Source organism: Borostomias antarcticus, assembly GCF_949987555.1.
Source record: "Borostomias antarcticus genome assembly, chromosome: 3".
In the NCBI taxonomy this organism is placed as follows: domain Eukaryota; kingdom Metazoa; phylum Chordata; class Actinopteri; order Stomiiformes; family Stomiidae; genus Borostomias; species Borostomias antarcticus.
This window is the reverse complement of record NC_140236.1, coordinates 598,531-618,428: the sequence shown is the minus strand read 5'-3', so window position 1 is coordinate 618,428 and position 19,898 is coordinate 598,531. Positions and strand designations below refer to the sequence as shown.

General features: G+C 46.5%; 1 protein-coding gene across 1 annotated transcript; it reads left to right on the top strand.

Annotated features, from left to right (window-relative positions):
* Nucleotides 1–5,814: 5,814 nt before the first annotated feature.
* On the top strand, nt 5,815–13,878 carry b4galnt1a (beta-1,4-N-acetyl-galactosaminyl transferase 1a; the record flags this gene model as incomplete). Its single annotated transcript, XM_084461884.1, has 10 exons — nt 5,815–5,936; nt 6,065–6,232; nt 6,379–6,485; nt 6,923–6,960; nt 7,079–7,259; nt 9,091–9,180; nt 9,364–9,551; nt 11,224–11,364; nt 12,050–12,287; nt 13,670–13,878. 10 exons carry the CDS (start codon nt 5,815–5,817, stop codon nt 13,876–13,878), a joined length of 1,482 nt encoding a protein of 493 aa, XP_084318010.1.
* Between the last annotated feature and the right edge of the window lie 6,020 nt (nt 13,879–19,898).

The following is a 19,898-nucleotide window of genomic DNA, read 5'->3' as shown; positions in this document are numbered from 1 at the left end:
GGGAATGAGTTGTGGGACTCTGGACTGAGCATGGACTCACTGATTGGCTGATTTGATTGATTTGATTTGATTGAACACAGGTGGGGCTGATTGAGATGTAAGCAGACAAAAGACTGGTCAGATGAAGATATGCAAAGAAGAAGAAACAATAACAGCTACAACAAGCATGAAGAAACAGTAACAGCTACAAATTAAAACATTGTTTTAAAAATCATGTCACAGCACAGTATGCATTAGCATTTTTATTTTGCATCCCCCTGAGCTTGAACTCTTGAGCTACCTGCCTTGTGAGAAGCCATAGATGGTTACACACCCACTTAAACACCACTATCACAGGGGTTGCATGTAACGCCAACCTAACCCAGGACCAGGTGATGAGTCAACCTAACCCAGGACCAGGTGGTGAGCCAACCTAACCCAGGACCAGGTGATGAGCCAACCTAACCCAGGACCAGGTGGTGAGCCAACCTAACCCAGGACCAGGTGGTGAGCCAACCTAACCCAGGACCAGGTGATGAGCCGATGCGTCCTCGAGAGGGGGAGAACTCTCCGCTGTCCCTTAACGCGCTCAACAATGCGGGTGAACCCGTTGAAAGAGGTCACCGAGACACAGGAGTCGTCACTATGGGCACCGCTGCTCCTATAGCTTGGCATACGGCCCAGCCTCCAATGCAAACATATCCCACCCAACATCATTTTTTAATTATTATTAAATTAAAACAGACGTCAATCGGTCAATTTGCAGAGCTGAAGGGAGCGTCAGAGCAGCCTCTGCGTCGGAGGAACGCGGCAGCCAATGGAAACGAAGTGGGAGGGGCATTGAGCGAAGTGGAAGTGCTGTCGCATTTAATTCACGGCCCTGCACCCTCTGGCCCTTCCAGCTGACGTCAATTAAGTGCTCAGGCCTCAGGCCACAAGTGCGAGGGGCCGCAAGTGCGGTTTGCGCACTCAGATTGGGGTTTGTGTTTGTGGGATTTGCATGGCCTCTGCCTTGTTTGCATGGGCCTAGAGCACGAGTTCACGGGCCCCCAGGAACCGCCCCCCCCCCCCCCGATTTGCGGAGGGGTCTGTGAACTCGTGCTCTAGGCCCATGCAAACAAGGCAGAGGCCATGCAAATCCTACAAACAAAATGGGCTATATGCACAACTCCAGTACTTCCTGAAATTAGACATGCTTCTCTATTTCCTGTCTCACACTATTGGATGAAATGATTAATCAGGTGTGCCTGATCATTGTGCTGCAGTCAGGCACACCTGATTAGACTAGGAAATAGAGAAGCATGTCTAATTTCAGGAAGTAGTGGAGTTGTGCATATAGTCTATTAGCCCTGACGAGGGCTTTTGGGACTAAGGTTGAAGATGTAGCCATGCACAATTATCCCTGACTAAGGACTATGTCCACCACAGATACATTACATTACATTACAGTAATTTAGCAGACGCTTTTATCCAAAGCGACTAACAATAATTGCATTTAACGTAGGAAAAGCCAATGTTCTACTATTCACCAGAACTCACAAGTGCATCTTCTTTCTAAAACAAGTGACTAAGAGCATAATCTAGTGCTGAAGGCAAAGTGCAAGAATAGCAATCTCAAGTACAGTACAATACAATACAATACAATACAATACAGATACAGATACAGCTTCTTCCCCACGGCCACCGGCTGTTATTATTTTCCCGTTCATAGGGACTGAGGGATGCCCGTTTGTTCCCCGTAGGGCTGCTGATGCTTCTCCCCGAGCTCTATACACGAAGGCCCCCGGCATCATTAATACAGCAGGCACACGTGACCATTCATCAAATGCAAATCCTATAAAGATTTGATTTCAAGTTCAAGTTTATTGTCATTGCACACGAGCTCAACAAAATTACATGCCAATACAAGTGCTTTTATACGTAACAAACGTTTTTATACACATACTAACACCTGACAAACAGTATAATCCATATAAAGTGCAGAGCAAAAAGTAAACAGCGTTCCAGATCCAGTTCTACTGTAGTTGATCAGTGCGGTTCTGGGTTGATACACCTGACTTCCCCCTCCTGGCCACTAGAGGTCGCTCCTTCCCGAGCATCTCCTGGCCAGACATCACCAGATGACCAGCCTGTATAGAACATGATGCGCGTTAATAGGATAACACGCGTTCCTTCTGTAAACATGCGCTTATCAATAGACTTGATTTAGTCATTTCATATAAAATGATTTGCATGTAGCGGGTTAACTAAACGCAGTCTCATCCGTGCTGAATTATAACATTTAACTTTTTAGTGTTGAGAGGAACGGCATAAAAGTGGGTAATTATTTGACCAGATGTAGTTTATTCCTCTCATAGTTTCCAGATCATCTCGCCCACTGACACGGTCTCGACAGGTAGGTGACACTTCTAATTAAGCCTCTAATTGTGCCACTTTATTTTTTCTTTTCTTTTTTATATAGCCTACTTTTGGGGACAAACTCGGTTGATTGATTTGAAATGTGACATATACTCACATGTCCTAGAAAGTGGTATCCTATGTATTTGAGTCATGTGTGGAGGACATGGGGAAACGTTTGGAAATCAGCAGCATTCATACTGCACGTAACTACGCCCCAATCAGTGGTTCTATGTTCTCATTATTCTAAAACAGCAGAACGTGTTTGCCAAAGTCATGGGAACCTTCCCTGCTTGCGTAGCTCTCTGTGATGATAAGCTATCAGTGTCAGGGACATATTTGATATGTGAGGTAGGACCATGGATGTATTAATAGAACTAGGGTAGGACTAGCCCATGGAGGCAATCATGTTCTCTTGACCACTCACATGGTGCATGACAACCTTTTTCACATAGGATTGCATGGTAGTCTCGCATAGCCAGACCTGGTAGTCTCGCATAGCCAGACCTAGACTATCTCCACACTTCATTTACCTGTGCCAGCGCATGGGAACCTATCTAATAGCTATTTTGAAGTTTTTGTTGTTGTTGTTGCTGATTTTTTAAATGGGCTGTTTGTCCCTCCTGCTCGTTGCATAGCTGTAAGCTGATAGGCTACTGTGGCGTTTGCGGTAGTATCGTAGTTAGTAGGACGGTGATCCATTTTGTGGCCAACTAGTCCAGTTTTACTGGCCCACTCTGGCAGGTGTTTCTCCCTCTCTCACCCCTCTCCCCCCCCCTGGCGAGCAGCCTACCCTGGGAGCTCACTAACACCCCTCTACCCCCCCCTGGCGAGCAGCCTACCCTGGGAGCTCACTAACACCCCTCTACCCCCCCTGGCGAGCAGCCTACCCTGGGAGCTCACTAAAACCCCTCTACCCCCCCTGGCGAGCAGCCTACCCTGGGAGCTCACTAACACCCCTCTACCCCCCCTGGCGAGCAGCCTACCCTGGGAGCTCACTAACACCCCTCTACCCCCCCTGGCGAGCAGCCTACCCTGGGAGCTCACTAACACCCCTCTACCCCCCCTGGCGAGCAGCCTACCCTGGGAGCTCCGCGGTGTCTGGGGGACTTGACCCGCCGGTTGAGCAGGGGCCTGGGGCCAAACGATCAGGGCGTGGTGCCAACTTCACTCTGTAGATCACCGACCCGTTCCATGACAAGGCATTAAGGTCCGATCCAATTCCTCTGCAGCTAGGTGACCTATCCTCCGGTCCTTATCCGTCCATAGATCCACACTAGATCTCCTGAATGAAAATGTGTCCCCATGTCCTGGTCGTAGGCCCTCTTTTGTCCCTGCTGCCTCCGATTGCTTCCTCATAAACTCGTGTGTGAACTGCAGTCCTTCCCTTAACTGGGCAGCCTACTCCAGCCCAGCTGGTCCAGCATCTCCAAAAGAAAGACTCTATCCCGCCTACATGTGCCCCCGTTGGCTTCTGGGATGACTTTCTCATTGGCTTCTCATTCACGCTGGCGATTTCTTCTAAGATATGTTATTTGTGGTAGTAGTGTCGTTAGTAGGGCAAGGCGCTGATCCATTTTGTGTACCAGTGGTACTTTAACCCAGACTAAGACTTTCTCTCACTCTACGCACACACTTCCTGGCAGCCAAATAGCACACACTTCATCAGAATGACATGATACAGACTTATTCAACATGATACAGACGTATTCACAGCTGCTCATAGCAGAATGAGGGACCGGGACACAAGGCCTCTACAGTAGTAAAATCAGATGCTTAGCTTAGCTAGCCCATGCAAAACACTCATCTCTGTCTACGCACAGCCATGTTCCATTCAGATGAGCTGACACAGACAGAACATTTTGTTATGACTCAGAGGAGTGTCTTATTGATGATGGGCTCTAAGGCCTACAGTATCCTACAGTATATTTCTAAGGCCTACAGTATCCTACAGTATATTTCTAAGGCCTACAGTATCCTACAGTATATTTCTTAGGCCAAAGCGACTTACAATAATTGCATTTAACGTAGGAAAAGCCAATTCTACTACTGTACTTGCCAGAACTCACAAGTGCATCTCCTTTCTAAAACAAGTGACTAAGAGCATAATCTAGTGCTGAAGGCAAAGTGAAGAATAGCAAACTAATCACGTGACTAGCCTGGGGGTGTGTCATGTGTCATGTAGTAACAAAGTGGGCATCATGTAGTGATGTGAAACGGGCGTGTCATGTAGGCCTAGTAGTAAAGTGGGCGTGTCATGTAGGCCTAGTAGTAAAGTGGGCGTGTCATGTAGGCCTAGTAGTAAAGTGGGCGTGTCATGTAGGCCTAGTAGTAAAGTGGGCGTGTCATGTAGGCCTAGTAGTAAAGTGGGCGTGTCATGTAGGCCTAGTAGTAAAGTGGGCGTGTCATGTAGGCCTAGTAGTAAAGTGGGCGTGTCATGTAGGCCTAGTAGTAAAGTGGGCGTGTCATGTAGGCCTAGTAGTAAAGTGGGCGTGTCATGTAGGCCTAGTAGTAAAGTGGGCGTGTCATGTAGGCCTAGTAGTAAAGTGGGCGTGTCATGTAGGCCTAGTAGTAAAGTGGGCGTGTCATGTAGGCCTAGTAGTAAAGTGGGCGTGTCATGTAGGCCTAGTAGTAAAGTGGGCGTGTCATGTAGGCCTAGTAGTAAAGTGGGCGTGTCATGTAGGCCTAGTAGTAAAGTGGGCGTGTCATGTAGGCCTAGTAGTAAAGTGGGCGTGTCATGTAGGCCTAGTAGTAAAGTGGGCGTGTCATGTAGTACCTAGTAGTAAAGTGGGCGTGTCATGTAGTACCTAGTAGTAAAGTGGGCGTGTCATGTAGGCGGATAGACCTCCAGTGGGCGGGGCATATGCCGTGGTAGCAACAGGGCTGTGGGGCCTGTGCTCCTTCTATCGCTGTCGACAGCACAGCGCCCCCTGCTGGATCGGAGCCCCATTCTTAAGGTGTGCGGAGACCCGTCCATCAAAGACACCGTGTTCCGAAATCACAGAAAAAAGACGCGTTTACCCTATTTCCACGATTCCATTGTCCATGTAGGGAAACAGCTACACTGACGGTGATATTAAAGAGCATTTCATCCAAATAATATCAACTGACAGAAGCGTGACTGTGCCCCTTTAACGTGGCACTCGGAATTTACCCCCATTGCTACATAGCTCAAAGTGCCGAAGTTACATACTGCAGCTTTACGATGACTTAGCCTAAGATCCTAGCCTACATGAATCCATTTTCTTATTTTCTAATCCATTTTCTAACTGCCACCCACTTCCTGTTGCAGAGCTTTGTGTCAAGGCGCTGGTCAACTCTGGTATCCTGTCCATCCTTCCCATGAGGGCTGCTGTTCAGAAGAGGAAGGCTTTTGTGGCCATTGTGGTTTTTGGATTATTATTTTTGGCTTTCCAGTTCTGGAACAGTGGGACCAACATGGCAGTTGATGAGTGGGAAGATCAGGGGCCTGAGATCCAGAGTCTTCTAGCGAACAGGCTTGGAGAACCAGCCGGGTCTCAGGATCATATCCTCTACCGTGTGAAGGAAAGTGTAGCGAGGTGAGTTTGAAGTGCGTTGTCAGTTATGAACCCTCACCTGTATTTCCGTTGAGGAAACTCTCTTCTTACTCATTCCTCCTCAACACACAGTTGACATTTACAACTTGTCTTGTTTCTTTCTGGTCCAGTCGTCTGGCTCTGAATAAGTGTGTGTGTGAAGGTGAGAAGGCGACATGGAATCTGCCCTTTGCAAATCTGCTGTTTCCCCGGGTGTGGGCGGCGAACCTGACCGTGGCGGTCCAGGATGAGGGCGTGAAGAGCCTCAGGACACAGGAGTACCAGCGTTTCCAGAAGAGGTCCAGTACAGCTAGACCCACACTCTCCATCTGTGTTTGCTTGACTGTTGACAGAAAACAGAACTTTATTGTAGCATGAGGAAGCAGGTTTGATGGCCCAAGAGCAAACAGGTTTTGTGGCTCAATGAGCTTGTTCCCTCCTACAGGACGTGGACGGCGGCAGACCTCCTGGTGATAGCGGAGGCTAACAGTCCTCTCCAGTACCCAACTCAGGGGGTGGTGGTGCGCCCCCTCAAGACTATCATCGTCCCTGGTGAGAGAGAGAGACAAGAATCTAAAATAACTGTCACAGATAGTTTCCACATTATATCAGACCTTGGTCAAAATACTTGAATAGTTGAAATTACTAATCTGTGCTGGATTGTTCTTGTCTGGCACCATATGGAACCTATGGGCTGTTCCCAAACTACACTCACCTGACACTCCAGGCAGACCAAAATAAACAATAAAATAATTGAAAGGATTTCATATGCTTTAGTATTTTGACCCAGGTCTGCATGGTGTAACGGCAAAACAAGTTTTAAATAAATACCTCTGCCCTCATTATAGTATTCTCCTCAAGTATTTCTCTTCAAAAGGAAAAATCATCAGTTTCGCTTGATACAGACGAAGAAAGACACTTCATTACTTTATATTAGTCTCTGATCTTCACTTCATTATTAATATTTAATCTAATGTCTCCTCGTCAAGGACTGGGTCTAAAAGAAGAGCCTAAAGATCTTCACATGGTAAGTCGTTTTTTAGGTTTATTGCGGACATCTGCGGTATACAATTCATTCTCCACATCAATTCTGACCAATCACTCGCCAGTTTGCGCCTTTTGACCTCACTGCTGTGCTCCCATAGGTGAATTTGACTGCCACCATGGGGACCTTTGATGTGGCCGCCACCGTGGATGCGGTGTCCATCACAGGGGAGGGACAGATGCACCTGACCCTGTCCAGTCCACACCTTCCAGCCTTGAACCGCCAGCTGCAGTTCATCACCTACACCAACACCCGCTTCCACCCCAGAACAGCAGACACAGGTGAGTTTATACCGTGATTAACACACTTAACGTGTGTTATGGGTGTTCAACTGTACTGTAGCCTTTCAGTTTTACTCACAGGTGAGTTTATACTGTTATGACTGGAGACACAGGTGAGTTTATACTGTTATGACTGGAGACACAGGTGAGTTTATACTGTTATGACTGGAGACACAGGGGAGTTTATACTGTTATGACTGGAGACACAGGTGAGTTTATACTGTTATGACTGGAGATACAGGTGAGTTTATACTGTTATGACTGGAGACACAGGTGAGTTTATACTGTTATGACTGGAGACACAGGTGAGTTTATACTGTTATGACTGGAGACACAGGTGAGTTTTAACTGCTCATGGCTGCCTGTGCAGAGAGGCAGTTTTAGAAAGCTAACAACTCAAAAACACTGCGTACGGCAGCCCTAGCCCTGGTCTACTTGACCAGGGAATATTGCGCACCGGTTTGGTGTCGCAGTGCCCACACCCGCCTCATCGACCCGCCTTGCGCCTCGTGACAGGATGCCTGCGTCCCACTCCTGTGGACAACCTTCCCATCATCCAGTCCGCTGGCCTCCGCCGCACAGGAACCACAGCACGTCTCGCCTGCCGGGCCGTGGAGCCCAACCACCTGCTCCATGACAGGCTCACTGCAACACTGAGACACACTTTTGTGCCGCACGAGATCTCCTGCAGCAATGCAGAGGTCTTAACATCAGCGAGGCAGGATGGGCGGACCACACCTGGCATGTGGAGTGGAAAGAGAACACCTCCAGACTCTGTGATATTATCCCGGCCGCTGGTCCTTCCCCTCCCGGGATGGACTTACCCAGACCGGCGTGGGTGAGGATTAATCACCTTTTAATCACCATCGATGCACAGATGGGGCTTGGTTTCCTGTGCGGTGTGCGAGTGTGGCGCCGAGGTAGAAACCGCAGACCACGTCATCCAGGACTGTCTGATATATCGGACACCCAATGGAAGTCGTGGCCTGATGGTCGTGGATGAGGAAACGGTGGCGTGGCTCCTGGAGGTGTGCCCAGATATATACCCCGGGTGACCCGGGTGGTAAAAGGTTAGCCCCTCGACCCCGAGCCTGGGGAGGACAGGAAGCAACAACCCACCCGTACGAAGAAGAAGAAAGCTAAAACTGTCTCCGAATTAATTAATTAATATACTGTATGTTTATCCAATATAATAACATTGATTGGTAAGCAAAAATATTCCAGACAGACACAGTCTGTCATGTTGGAGGACGTGTGTGTGTGTGTGTGTGTGTGTGTGTGTGTGTGTGTGTGTGTGGGTGGGGGGGGCATTGGAAGTGTGTCTAGGTGTGGCATACGTACATACATACACGTGCCAACATGAATAATTAACTAAAGGGCAGTTTACCATACAGTCTTGTGATATGTTAGATGATATCATACAGTAGCTATGCATGTCAAAATTGACTAACCAAACAGTGTTGTAGTTTATATGTGCCTAGAGTAGCTCATACTGCTCCCTACACGCCATCTGTAAATAAGTACATCTTGTTTCATTACAAGGGTGAATTCATGAGATACTGTATGCAGTTCGGTACATATTTTTCTAGATAAACAGGTTACAGTATGTTCCGGCTGAAAGATGGACTGAGAGATAGTATTTAAGACTTGTTCTTCTTGTTCCTGAAAGCTCGACTGAGAGAGAGTATTTTAGACTTGTTCCTGATGTGTGTTTTGAGGGCGAGTTTGTTTTGATTGTGTAGATGCAGTGATGTGTTGGTTCTGTGGTTCTGTGGTTCTGAGGGTGTGGTCTAGAACAGCAGCAGCTGCTAATCTTTGCTTTGCTCTTTAGTGCAGTTTGAAACGTCTGGTCACCGTTCAGTCTTCACCATCAGAGTTGGACATGCTCCAACCCCAAAACTGCAGCCAGTCCTTGGAGGAGGTACAGTAGGTACAGTATACAGCTCTTAATTGAGAATTGGGCCCATAAAGAGAGAGGGTATACAAATATATCTAATGACCTTTTTCTGAGTTAAAACAGCGAACAGCAAAGCTAAAATAAAGCGTTGGTGATAGCAGGTATGAATCTACTGTCCTGAATACACTTTTTATTCTTTGCCCCCAGAATACAATGTTAGTTCACTCGTCACCATAGCTACCAAGACTTTTCTGCGCTATGACAAACTGCAGGATTTGATTGACAGCATACGGCTGTACTACCCTGACGTCACTATAGTGATCGCCGATGACAATGAGCACCCTAAGCCAATCAGGGGGCACCACATCGAGCATTACATCATGCCATTTGGAAAGGTAAGATATTGTAGATGGTTGAAGTTCCTGTATCAGAGAGTAAGACAATGAAGGCTACTTCCCCACATTGTCTTAGCTTGCACATAAAAAACATTTGAACTTTGTCAGGCAAAACATGGTTCCCATTTCAATAACAATTCAATTTGATTATAACTCGAATTGGGTGGTGTGATCACTTTATGATCGGTGGCGTGTTGGTTCATTGGTTCTTTAGCAGGATTACGGAACGGAACTACCAGCCGATTTTCATGAAACTTGGTGGAAGTGTGTATGATGGACCAACTCAGAACCCATTCAATTCTGGAGTGGATCCAAATCACGGGGCAGGTCCATGAGCCACCCAAATACGGCTGACCATTCACCGCCATTCATTTTTTGGACTATTCATTGTCAATGGATGGAATTGAAACTGCCATATCCCGACATGGGAAGGTCACAGAGACACAGGGTTTGGACTGGCATAAAGCTCTCCACCTAACGAACGCAGCAATACAAACATGTTATGTCTTGTTTTGATGACTGACATATTTGAATCTAGGCAATGAGTAAACTGAACTTATTACGCTTCCCTCAATAAAAGCTCTACAGTTTGTGATTAGGGTAAGTGAGTAGTCCCAATAAAAACTCTACAGTTTGTGATTAGGGTTAGTGAGTAGTCCCTGTGATTAGGGTTAGTGAGTAGTCCCAATAAAAAGCAGTTGCGCCACAATAAGCTATGCAGAAACACCAACAACTGTGTTAGTTCACGCTTCAATATTTTACAGAAGCATTTCAGAGCCCCATTTAAACATGGAGCACAGGCTGTACTCAGACAAGATGTATGACCTTTTAATAGTTACAGGTTGGAGTAGGCAATGTGAGTTTAGAACCAGAGATTAAGATCAAACGGGCCATTAAGATGGAAATGGTGAAGCTCGAGGTGGAGAAGTACGCTAAAGCCTAGGGAGAAAAAGGTATATCAGTAGGTCTATAACGTCATTGATTGCCAGGCGTTGATGCTATAACAATTCAACTACAATGTAGTCTACTTCTCTTTGTTCCTAGGAACGGGAGGCTAGTCTAATAAATCAACATTAAAGACTTGAAAATTGAATAAAAAATGAGTTTTTACTTGGTTCTCCGCATCACCCACAGCCTACACGAAGCTGCAGGTAGGCTAATAAAACGCGAGCCAGTGCATAGCCCTCAGTCTGCGGGACTGTAAACGCTAAAGTTCTGGCAATATATGGCTCAATATATTGCAGCCAAGTTATTCCGCAATCTTTCATAGGATATCAGGGAAAACCAAAGAGGGGTTTGTTTGTCTGTAAAACGTCTTCCTAAAAGAACCTCTCACTATTCGCACACTAAAGTTCCATATGGGATCTTAACGTCCATATGCCATTTTCCAAGGGAATTGATCGGTTAGCAGGCAGCGCTTCATACGTTTTGATCTGTAATCTGGAACTTAACCTGCCCCAAAGCAGGTTAGCTCAGCAGTAAACTACCATGGCGATATAGCACAGTGAAAATGGATCCACCTTCATGATACGGATAAACCAGGCTTGAACCTGAAGTGATGGCGCTGACCCCGTAATCCTGTTTGGTAATACAGGGCCCAGATGTAGCCTCTTGATGGAAGTGCAGAGTTGTGTTGGTGTTTGTGTTCAAGTCTTTGTCCCTCCACCTCCAGGGCTGGTTCGCAGGCAGAAACCTGGCCGTTTCCCAGGTGACCACCAAGTATGTGTTGTGGGCGGACGATGACTTCATCTTCACAGCTAACACCAAGCTGGAGAAGATGCTGGACATCCTGGAGAAGACCACATTGGACCTGGTGAGGGCTAGTCTGGAAGCTTCATTGCAAAAAAAACGGGCCTGAATGTCCCCCCAATGAAAGCCAGGTCATCAACAAGAAGCAAAGCCGGAGCTTCAACGGTAGTCCGTTCATAAACATGCTCAAGAGATATCAGCTGTGTTTTGAAGGATATCTTCCTGTATTTTGAAGAGGTACTTCCAAGCTACAAGAATCGGCAGAGAAAAGAACTTAAGCCCGACAGAACTAGGTTCAACACCATGACTCAACACTAGGTTCAACACCATGACTCAACACCAGGTTCAACACCATGACTCAACACTAGGTTCAACACCATGACTCAACACCAGGTTCAACACCATGACTCAACACCAGGTTCAACACCATGACTCAAAACCAGGTTCAACACCATGACTCAAAACCAGGTTCAACACCATGACTCAAAACCAGGTTCAACACCGTGACTCAAAACCAGGTTCAACACCGTGACTCAACACCAGGTTCAACACCATGACTCAAAACCAGGTTCAACACCATGACTCAAAACCAGGTTCAACACCGTGACTCAAAACCAGGTTCAACACCGTGACTCAACACCAGGTTCAACACCATGACTCAACCAGGTTCAACACCATGACTCCTGGACTGTGTGTGAAAGTACCTGTGTACTCGGGCTCATACTGTTCTGTTGTCTTGGTGACGGCAGGTGGGCGGAGCTGTGAGGGAGGTGACGGGTTTCACCGCCACTTTCCGCCACACCATCTCCATGGAGGAGGGCGGCGAGGAGGGCGGATGCATTCACATCAGGCAGGGCCATCATCACGCCATTGAGGGCTTTCCCAACTGCGTGGTCACCGATGGCGTCATCAACTTCTTCATGGCGAGGACGGACAAGGTGAAAGAGGTGGGCTTCGACCCTCGCCTGTCACGAAGGGCCCACTTGGGTGAGTGACGACCTCATGACCTCTGACCTCTCTGCCACACCTGATTGACCTTATCCCAGCACCGCTTCCATAGGGGCGGTTTACCAGACACGGCCTAGTCCTAGACGGTCCTAGACGGTCCTAGCCTGGTTTACCAGACACGGCCTAGTCCTAGACGGTCCTAGCCTGGTTTACCAGACACGGCCTAGTCCTCGACGGTCCTAGCCTGGTTTACCAGACACGGCCTAGTCCTAGACGGTCCTAGCCTGGTTTACCAGACACAGCCTGGTCCTAGACGGTCCTAGCCTGGTTTACCAGACACGGCCTAGTCCTAGACGGTCCTAGCCTGGTTTACCAGACACAGCCTGGTCCTAGACGGTCCTAGCCTGGTTTACCAGACACGGCCTAGTCCTAGACGGTCCTAGCCTGGTTTACCAGACACGGCCTGGTCCTGGACGGTCCTAGCCTGGTTTACCAGACACGGCCTGGTCCTAGACGGTCCTAGCCTGGTTTACCAGACACGGCCTGGTCCTAGACGGTCCTAGCCTGGTTTACCAGACACGGCCTAGTCCTAGACGGTCCTAGACGGTCCTAGACGGTCCTAGCCTGGCCACGCCAGACCCAGTTTACAAAAATGCGAAGGGTCTGGAAATCCTGCATTTATTTTCAATTTCTAAGACGCATTATCAATGGTCGCAGAGAAATTCTTCTATATGCATTTGTAAAGACCTACAACCCATCAATCAGTTTGAACGGGTGGATGTCCAGACGCGTCTGTGTAGGGAAACAGAATGTGAGCTCACATGATCACCATGGCGACGCCAGGCTAAGACAGACCTGGGTTAAAACAGTATTTCAAATGATTTGAATTACTTTAGCATTTGCTGGAGTCAGCCTAGAGTTCTGTCCTCACCTCCTAGAGTTGTGTCCTCACCTCCTAGAGTTGTGTCCTCACCTCCTAGAGTTGTGTCCTCACCTCCTAGAGTTGTGTCCTCACCTCCTAGAGTGGTGTCCTCACCTCCTAGAGTTCTGTCCTCACCTCCTAGAGTTGTGTCCTCACCTCCTAGAGTTGTGTCCTCACCTCCTAGAGTTCTGTCCTCACCTCCTAGAGTTGTGTCCTCACCTCCTAGAGTTCTGTCCTCACCTCCTAGAGTTGTTTCCTCACCTCCTAAAGTTCTGTCCTCACCTCCTAAAGTTCTGTCCTCACCTCCTAAAGTTCTGTCCTCACCTCCTAGAGTTGTGTCCTAACCCCCTAGAGTTGTGTCCTAACCCCCTAGAGTTGTGTCCTCACCTCCTAGAGTGGTGTCCTCACCTCCTAGAGTGGTGTCCTCACCTCCTAGAGTGGTGTCCTCACCTCCTAGAGTTGTGTCCTAACCCTCCACTTCTCTTCTAACCCTCACCAGAGTTCTTTGTTGACGGACTTGGTTCCCTACATGTCGGTTCATGCAACGATATCATCGTGGGCCACGCCTCCAAGATCAAGTTGCCATGGGGATGGTCGGAGGACGAGAAAGCTTATGCCAAGTTCCGTTACGCCCTCTCTGATGACGCACTGCCCTGGAACTACTTCTACTACTTCAAGAGCAGATTCCAGTGCATGACCAGTAATTGAGACAAACCTGTCTGTCTCAACGTTTGTTCCATGCTGCCTTTGTTCCCTCTGTCTGTCTGTGTAATAGAATCCCCACTAAAGTTGCTTTTCCACTGTTCCTAATGAGTTGAACAAGAGAGAGAGAGAGAGTGTGTGTGAGAGAGAGAGAGATAGTGTGTGTGTGTGTGCGAGAGAGAGAGAGAGAGAGAGAGAGTGTGTGTGTGTGAGAGAGAGAGAGATAGTGTGTGTGTGTGTGTGTGTGTGTGCGAGAGAGGGAGAGAGAGAGTGTGTGTGTGGGTGTGTGGATGTGTGTGTGTGAGAGAGAGAGAGAGAGAGAGAGAGAGTGTGTCTGTGTGTGTGAGAGAGAGAGAGAGAGTGTGTGTGTGTGAGAGAGAGTGTGTGTGTGTGGGTGTGTGTGTGTGAGAGAGAGAGAGAGAGTGTCTGTGTGTGAGAGAGAGAGAGAGTGTGTGTGAGAGAGAGAGAGAGAGAGAGAGAGTGTGTGTGTGTGGGTGTGTTGGTGTGTGTGTGTGAGAGAGAGAGAGAGAGAGTGTGTCTGTGTGTGAGAGAGAGAGAGAGTGTGTCTGTGTGTGTGTGAGAGAGAGAGAGAGAGAGAGAGAATTCTACCAACAGAAAAACAACAATGTGATCTCCATCCTACATTCCTACTCAATTGGCACAAGGAGAGAATCCAATATAAAGCTACTTCCATTCTTACTTGCGTTGATATACAGTAGAAACTATTTACATGATATACAGTAGAAACTATTTACATTCTATCGATTGACAAACACAAAATGTCTTGTACTACTTTGACAGCAGGGTCTAGTGCTGGATTAGACTAGTCTGGGTGCCGAGTACCGGCTCTGACCCAAGGGGGGCGCCACTGAGCCACCCACACAAGGCTGCCCATTCACCTCCATTCATTTGGACAAAATGTCCATTTTAGATACTTGATCGATAGATCGATCGACCACGGCAGCTCCACAGGCACTGTGCAATATTTAGAAATGATTTCACTTATGAAATGGATGGATGTAGGTAGGGAGGGAGGGAGGGAGGGAGGGAGGGATGTAGGTGTAGGGAGGGAGGGAGGGAGGGAGGGATGTAGGTGTAGGGAGGGAGGGAGGGATGTAGGTGTAGGGAGGGAGGGATGTAGGTGTAGGGAGGGAGGGAGGGAGGGAGGGATGTAGGTAGGGAGGGAGGGAGGGAGGGAGGGATGTAGGTGTAGGGAGGGAGGGAGGTAGGGAGGGAGGGATGTAGGTGTAGGGAGGGAGGGAGGGAGGGAGGGATGTAGGGAGGGATGTAGGTGTAGGGAGGGAGGGAGGGATGTAGGTGTAGGGAGGGAGGGAGGGAGGGATGAAGGGAGGGAGGGAGGGATGGAGGCACACAGGAAGGAGGAAGTGGTCGGTTGGTGGGAAAGTTTCTAAATGTTTGGGGATTAAGAATGTCTACATGCAGTTGGCTGACTCCAGACCAGTAGACTCACACGCTGGGCTTCATTCTTTCTGCTCCCTCTGTGCCTGTCAGGCAGAGATAGTGTAGGGGGGTGTGTAGTACACATATTAAGAGATGGTGAGGGTGGGTGTGTAGTACACACATTAAGAGATAGTGTAGGTGGGTGTGTAGTACACACATGAAGGGAGATGGATAGGGCTTTGCCCACAGAGCTGACCTGAATGCTTCCTGTTTATTTTATTTTATTTATGTATTTCCTCCTTCCTTGTGAGAGGCACACAGGCTTCATTCTTTTTGCCACCCTCTACAATTACACATTTAATGCTGTTTATTTATTTCAAATGTTAATTATGCTAATTATTCAATGCTGACCTACTGGATTCATGTTTTTTTTTATGAAGTTCTTTTTCCAATTATCATTGTTGACACCGACACAGAGAATCTGCATGTTTGTCTTCCTTTTGAGACTGCAGTACTAAGAAGTCACCACTAGATGGAAACCAAAGACAAGAGTAAATCATTTACCCAATTTACTTACATTTAAACAGATCATAGGTTTTTGCTATATAATGATTGGATAGTGAGTGGAAAGTATTGGAAGATGTTGAACAATATATATATATACATACAAACACAAACACATATGTTTTAAATGACAGTAGAAATCTATAACAAAACTTGCCAAAAATGATCCTGTTACCCTTTTCAATAGACTTGTTTGTATGTTTAAAATGTTGTATTTTTTCCAGAATGTACAGCTATGAATAATAGTCGACCTTATTCTTATTTAAAGAATAATGGATTTGTATTTCCTTGAAGCTTTGTCATTGCAGTGATGCAATAAGGTTACACACTCTGGCCTGGAGTTTATCGTGGTGAGAAGAGATTTGTATTTCCTTGAAACTTTGTCACAACACAACTGTATCTGTATGTGTGTGTGTGTCTGTCAGAGTGGGATTGAGGGCTGCTGGAGGAACCTAGAGTAGCTGGCTTGGTAAACAGTTGGCCAGGCCCTTGTGTGCCACGCTCTACTGAAGTGGGCTACTTCCTGCCAATTAGCAAAACACTCCTTGAGCTGTGAGGAGAAAACCCCGAAGGGTATACTGTCTAGAGGGCTCTTTGAAATATGCACTGGAAAAAAATAATAATTTGGGCATCCAACATCAAGCAAGCAAATAATTAGTTTTGCTTTTTAGCCCTGATTTTGAACTCATAGCACATACAGTATGACTTTATCAGGTCAAGGTAACTGATTATGATGTCGTGTACACAGTGAACAATGACTACAGAGCACCAGCAGGGGGCAGTATGCTAGCGTGGCTTCTTCACTTGATATTCAGCTGCATGTTACTGTTTTTCATTTTCAGACGTTTATTTTGACTCGTAAAAGCACTGAGGTTTCCCTCATTTTCAGGGTTGATGAGTTCACAATAGACACAAACAAATGCATACAAAATCAATTAAAGCAATCAAATCAATTAAAACAATTACAAGAAGAAGGTCAAAGGTCCAGAGACTTAAACTCCATGAATGAAGGGACGACCTCAAGCTTCAGAGTCAGCTGTAGGTTATTCAACGTATGTCATTTAATCTTTTTAAATCATATGAGTACATGTTTGGGATCATTTCTTAATAAATAATTCATTTTTTATTCACGATTTCTTGTAATGATGAGGTGACTGTTCCATAGACTGGATGGATGGAAGTAAAGCAGAATGTTGAGTCACACATTTCACTGGTTATTGTTTATAACATTTTGTGTACAGAGCCTATGAAATGCCCCCCAACCCCCTCTTTTTTTTTTTACCACATTTCATTGTGTCACAGTTGATTTATTTTAGGTTTGTTGTCACTGATAATAAACACAAAGTACAATGTCAAAATGAAAAAACAATATTGACATATTTTTCTAAATTAATTAGAAATAAAAACTTTGCTTGCATAGGTATTCACCATCTTTGCTGTGACACCTCAATAAGGTCTTGCACAATCATATTTCTTCAGATGCCATGTAACTATGTAGTTGAATGGAGTCCACCTGTATGCAAATGAGGTATTTAACATGATTTAAAAAACAACACACCTGCCCCTGGGTGATCCCTCGGGGAGGGGGGGGGGGGGTATAGCTGTACCTGCCCCTGGGTGATCCCTCGGGGAGGGGGGGGGGGGGGTATAGCTGTACCTGCCCCTGGGTGATCCCTCGGGGGGGGGGGGCTGTTTACCAGCAGCACCCTTCTAACTACTTGAGCCGTTCCTCAAACAGGAGGCGGGGGGGAATCAAGTGCCTTAATTTTTATTATATATTATTTTTTAAATGACATTGTAGTACTTTGTGAGTACTTTGTGTTTATCAGTGACAAAACAACGAAATTAAATCCATTTTAAATCCATGTTGTAACACAATACAAATGTGGGGAAAGTCCAAGGGGGGTGAATACTGTTCATAGGCACTGGATGGATCTGCTGCAGCTGAAATCATTTACCCACCAGAGTAAAACTCTAGGATTCCCTAGCAGCTTGTGATCCTTAGATCATGTTTTATCCATGATGCCCACCAGCCAACACAACAGATATTCAGATGGGTTTCCTCTGCTGGGCACGTGCTGGGCATGTCAGAGACGGACAGTATGCTGGTTCACTCACCTGGTCACGTGCTGGGCGTGTCAGAGACAGACTGTATGCTGGTTCACTCACCTGGTCACGTGCTGGGCGTGTCAGAGACAGACAGTATGCTGGTTCACTCACCTGGTCACGTGCTGGGCATGTCAGAGACGGACAGTATGCTGGCTCACTCACCTGGTCACGTGCTGGGCGTGTCAGAGACAGACAGTATGCTGGTTCACTCACCTGGTCACGTGCTGGGCGTGTCAGAGACAGACAGTATGCTGGTTCACTCACCCTCCACTTCAACACAAAGACGGCTCTTCTTCTCTGATCCACATTCCTTCCTCAGCATTCCAGAATAACGTTCCTAACCGGATATCAGGCAGAACTGTCAACTTGTTACTCTGTTGAGAACTTCAAGAATCAGGGTGGATTTGAACCTCTGGACCCAGACTACTTCCCCCATGTAATGGTGAAGGAAGAGACTTGTATAATAGCATGACTGTGTATTACTGTAGGTTTGGATGATTTATAATCTTAGACTTTTGGAGATGTAGGCCTGTCTTCAACCAGGAGTACTCTACCATGTATAGTCATATTTACTGAAGCAATAACCTCTATGGGCACCAGTAATTGGCGCAGTAATATTGTGGCGTACAACGGCTCTTAACCAATCAGATTGCGAGGTTGGAATTACCCGTTGTATAACGTTGCATGTGTAGCTCAGGAGGTAGAGCGGATCGTCCAATGATCGTAGGGTCAGCGGTTCGAATCCCGGCTCCTCCTGATGACAGATCGAAGTGTCCTTGGGCAAGACACTGAACCCCAGATTGCTCCCAGTGAGCAGGCTAGCACCTAGCATGGCAGCTGCCACCATTGGTGTGTGAATGTGTGTGTGAATGTGTGTATGAATGTGTGTGTGAATGTGTGAGTGAATGGGTGAATGAGAGGCCATTGTAAAGCGCTTTGGATAAAAGCGCTATATAAGTGCCGTCCATTTACCATATACAACGGCTCTTAACCAATCGGAACTACCCGGTGTGTGTGTGTGTGTGTGTGTATATATATATATATATATATATAAGATTTTTTATATCACAGTACTCAAGAAAAAGTATGACAAAAGTTGTTGTTGCAGACCACAGATGTTTTGTCAAACAGACGTACATAAAAATAGGAATAGTCTACATTACAGTCTACACCACCATCCAGAGCCATATGTCACATGAAGGCAGTCCAGGTCGCATCATGCAAGCGCTGTATAAATAAAACATCCTTTATGAAAGAATTCATTCATTCAGTGCATTTTATTCTTTGTAACAATATATTGCAATAAAAATACTAAACAAATACTTAATAAATATCAGTTATGTTTAAGCATTATTCTTCCAGCATTTAGACCTCAGTAAAATGAATACAGGCTAATTAGATAATTATGTTTATTGGTAAAAGAAAGATATGTGAGATATCAAAGCTGATGCTTTGTCCCGTCTCTTGGATTCCAGTCAAGACATGAGAAGCTCTCTTCCGCTGGGTACAGTAGGTCTGCTGTGTACTGTCTCACAGCGAGTCTCTCTGAATGTGCATCGTGTTGCATACTGTGTGAATAACTTAAGGGTTCAAAAGGCTTTTCAAATGCTACAGTATCTGTGCTCATGCTGACTGACAGAGCCGTCTCTTCAATACTCCACAGTTAAAAGTAACAGTTTCAGTTCAAATACTGAGATCTCTTCATTTGACTATAATGCTACAAAAGGCTACGTATTTAAACACACAGGTACTGTATATACTGTACAACCTCTGCCTCCCAATTCTCTAGTCTTCTCTCTGCACACTACCTCAACCCCCCCCCCCCCACACACACACACACACTCACACTACCTCGATCCCTACACACAAACACACACACACACACACACTACCTCAACCCCCCCCCCCCCACACACACACACACTCACACTACCTCGATCCCTACACACACA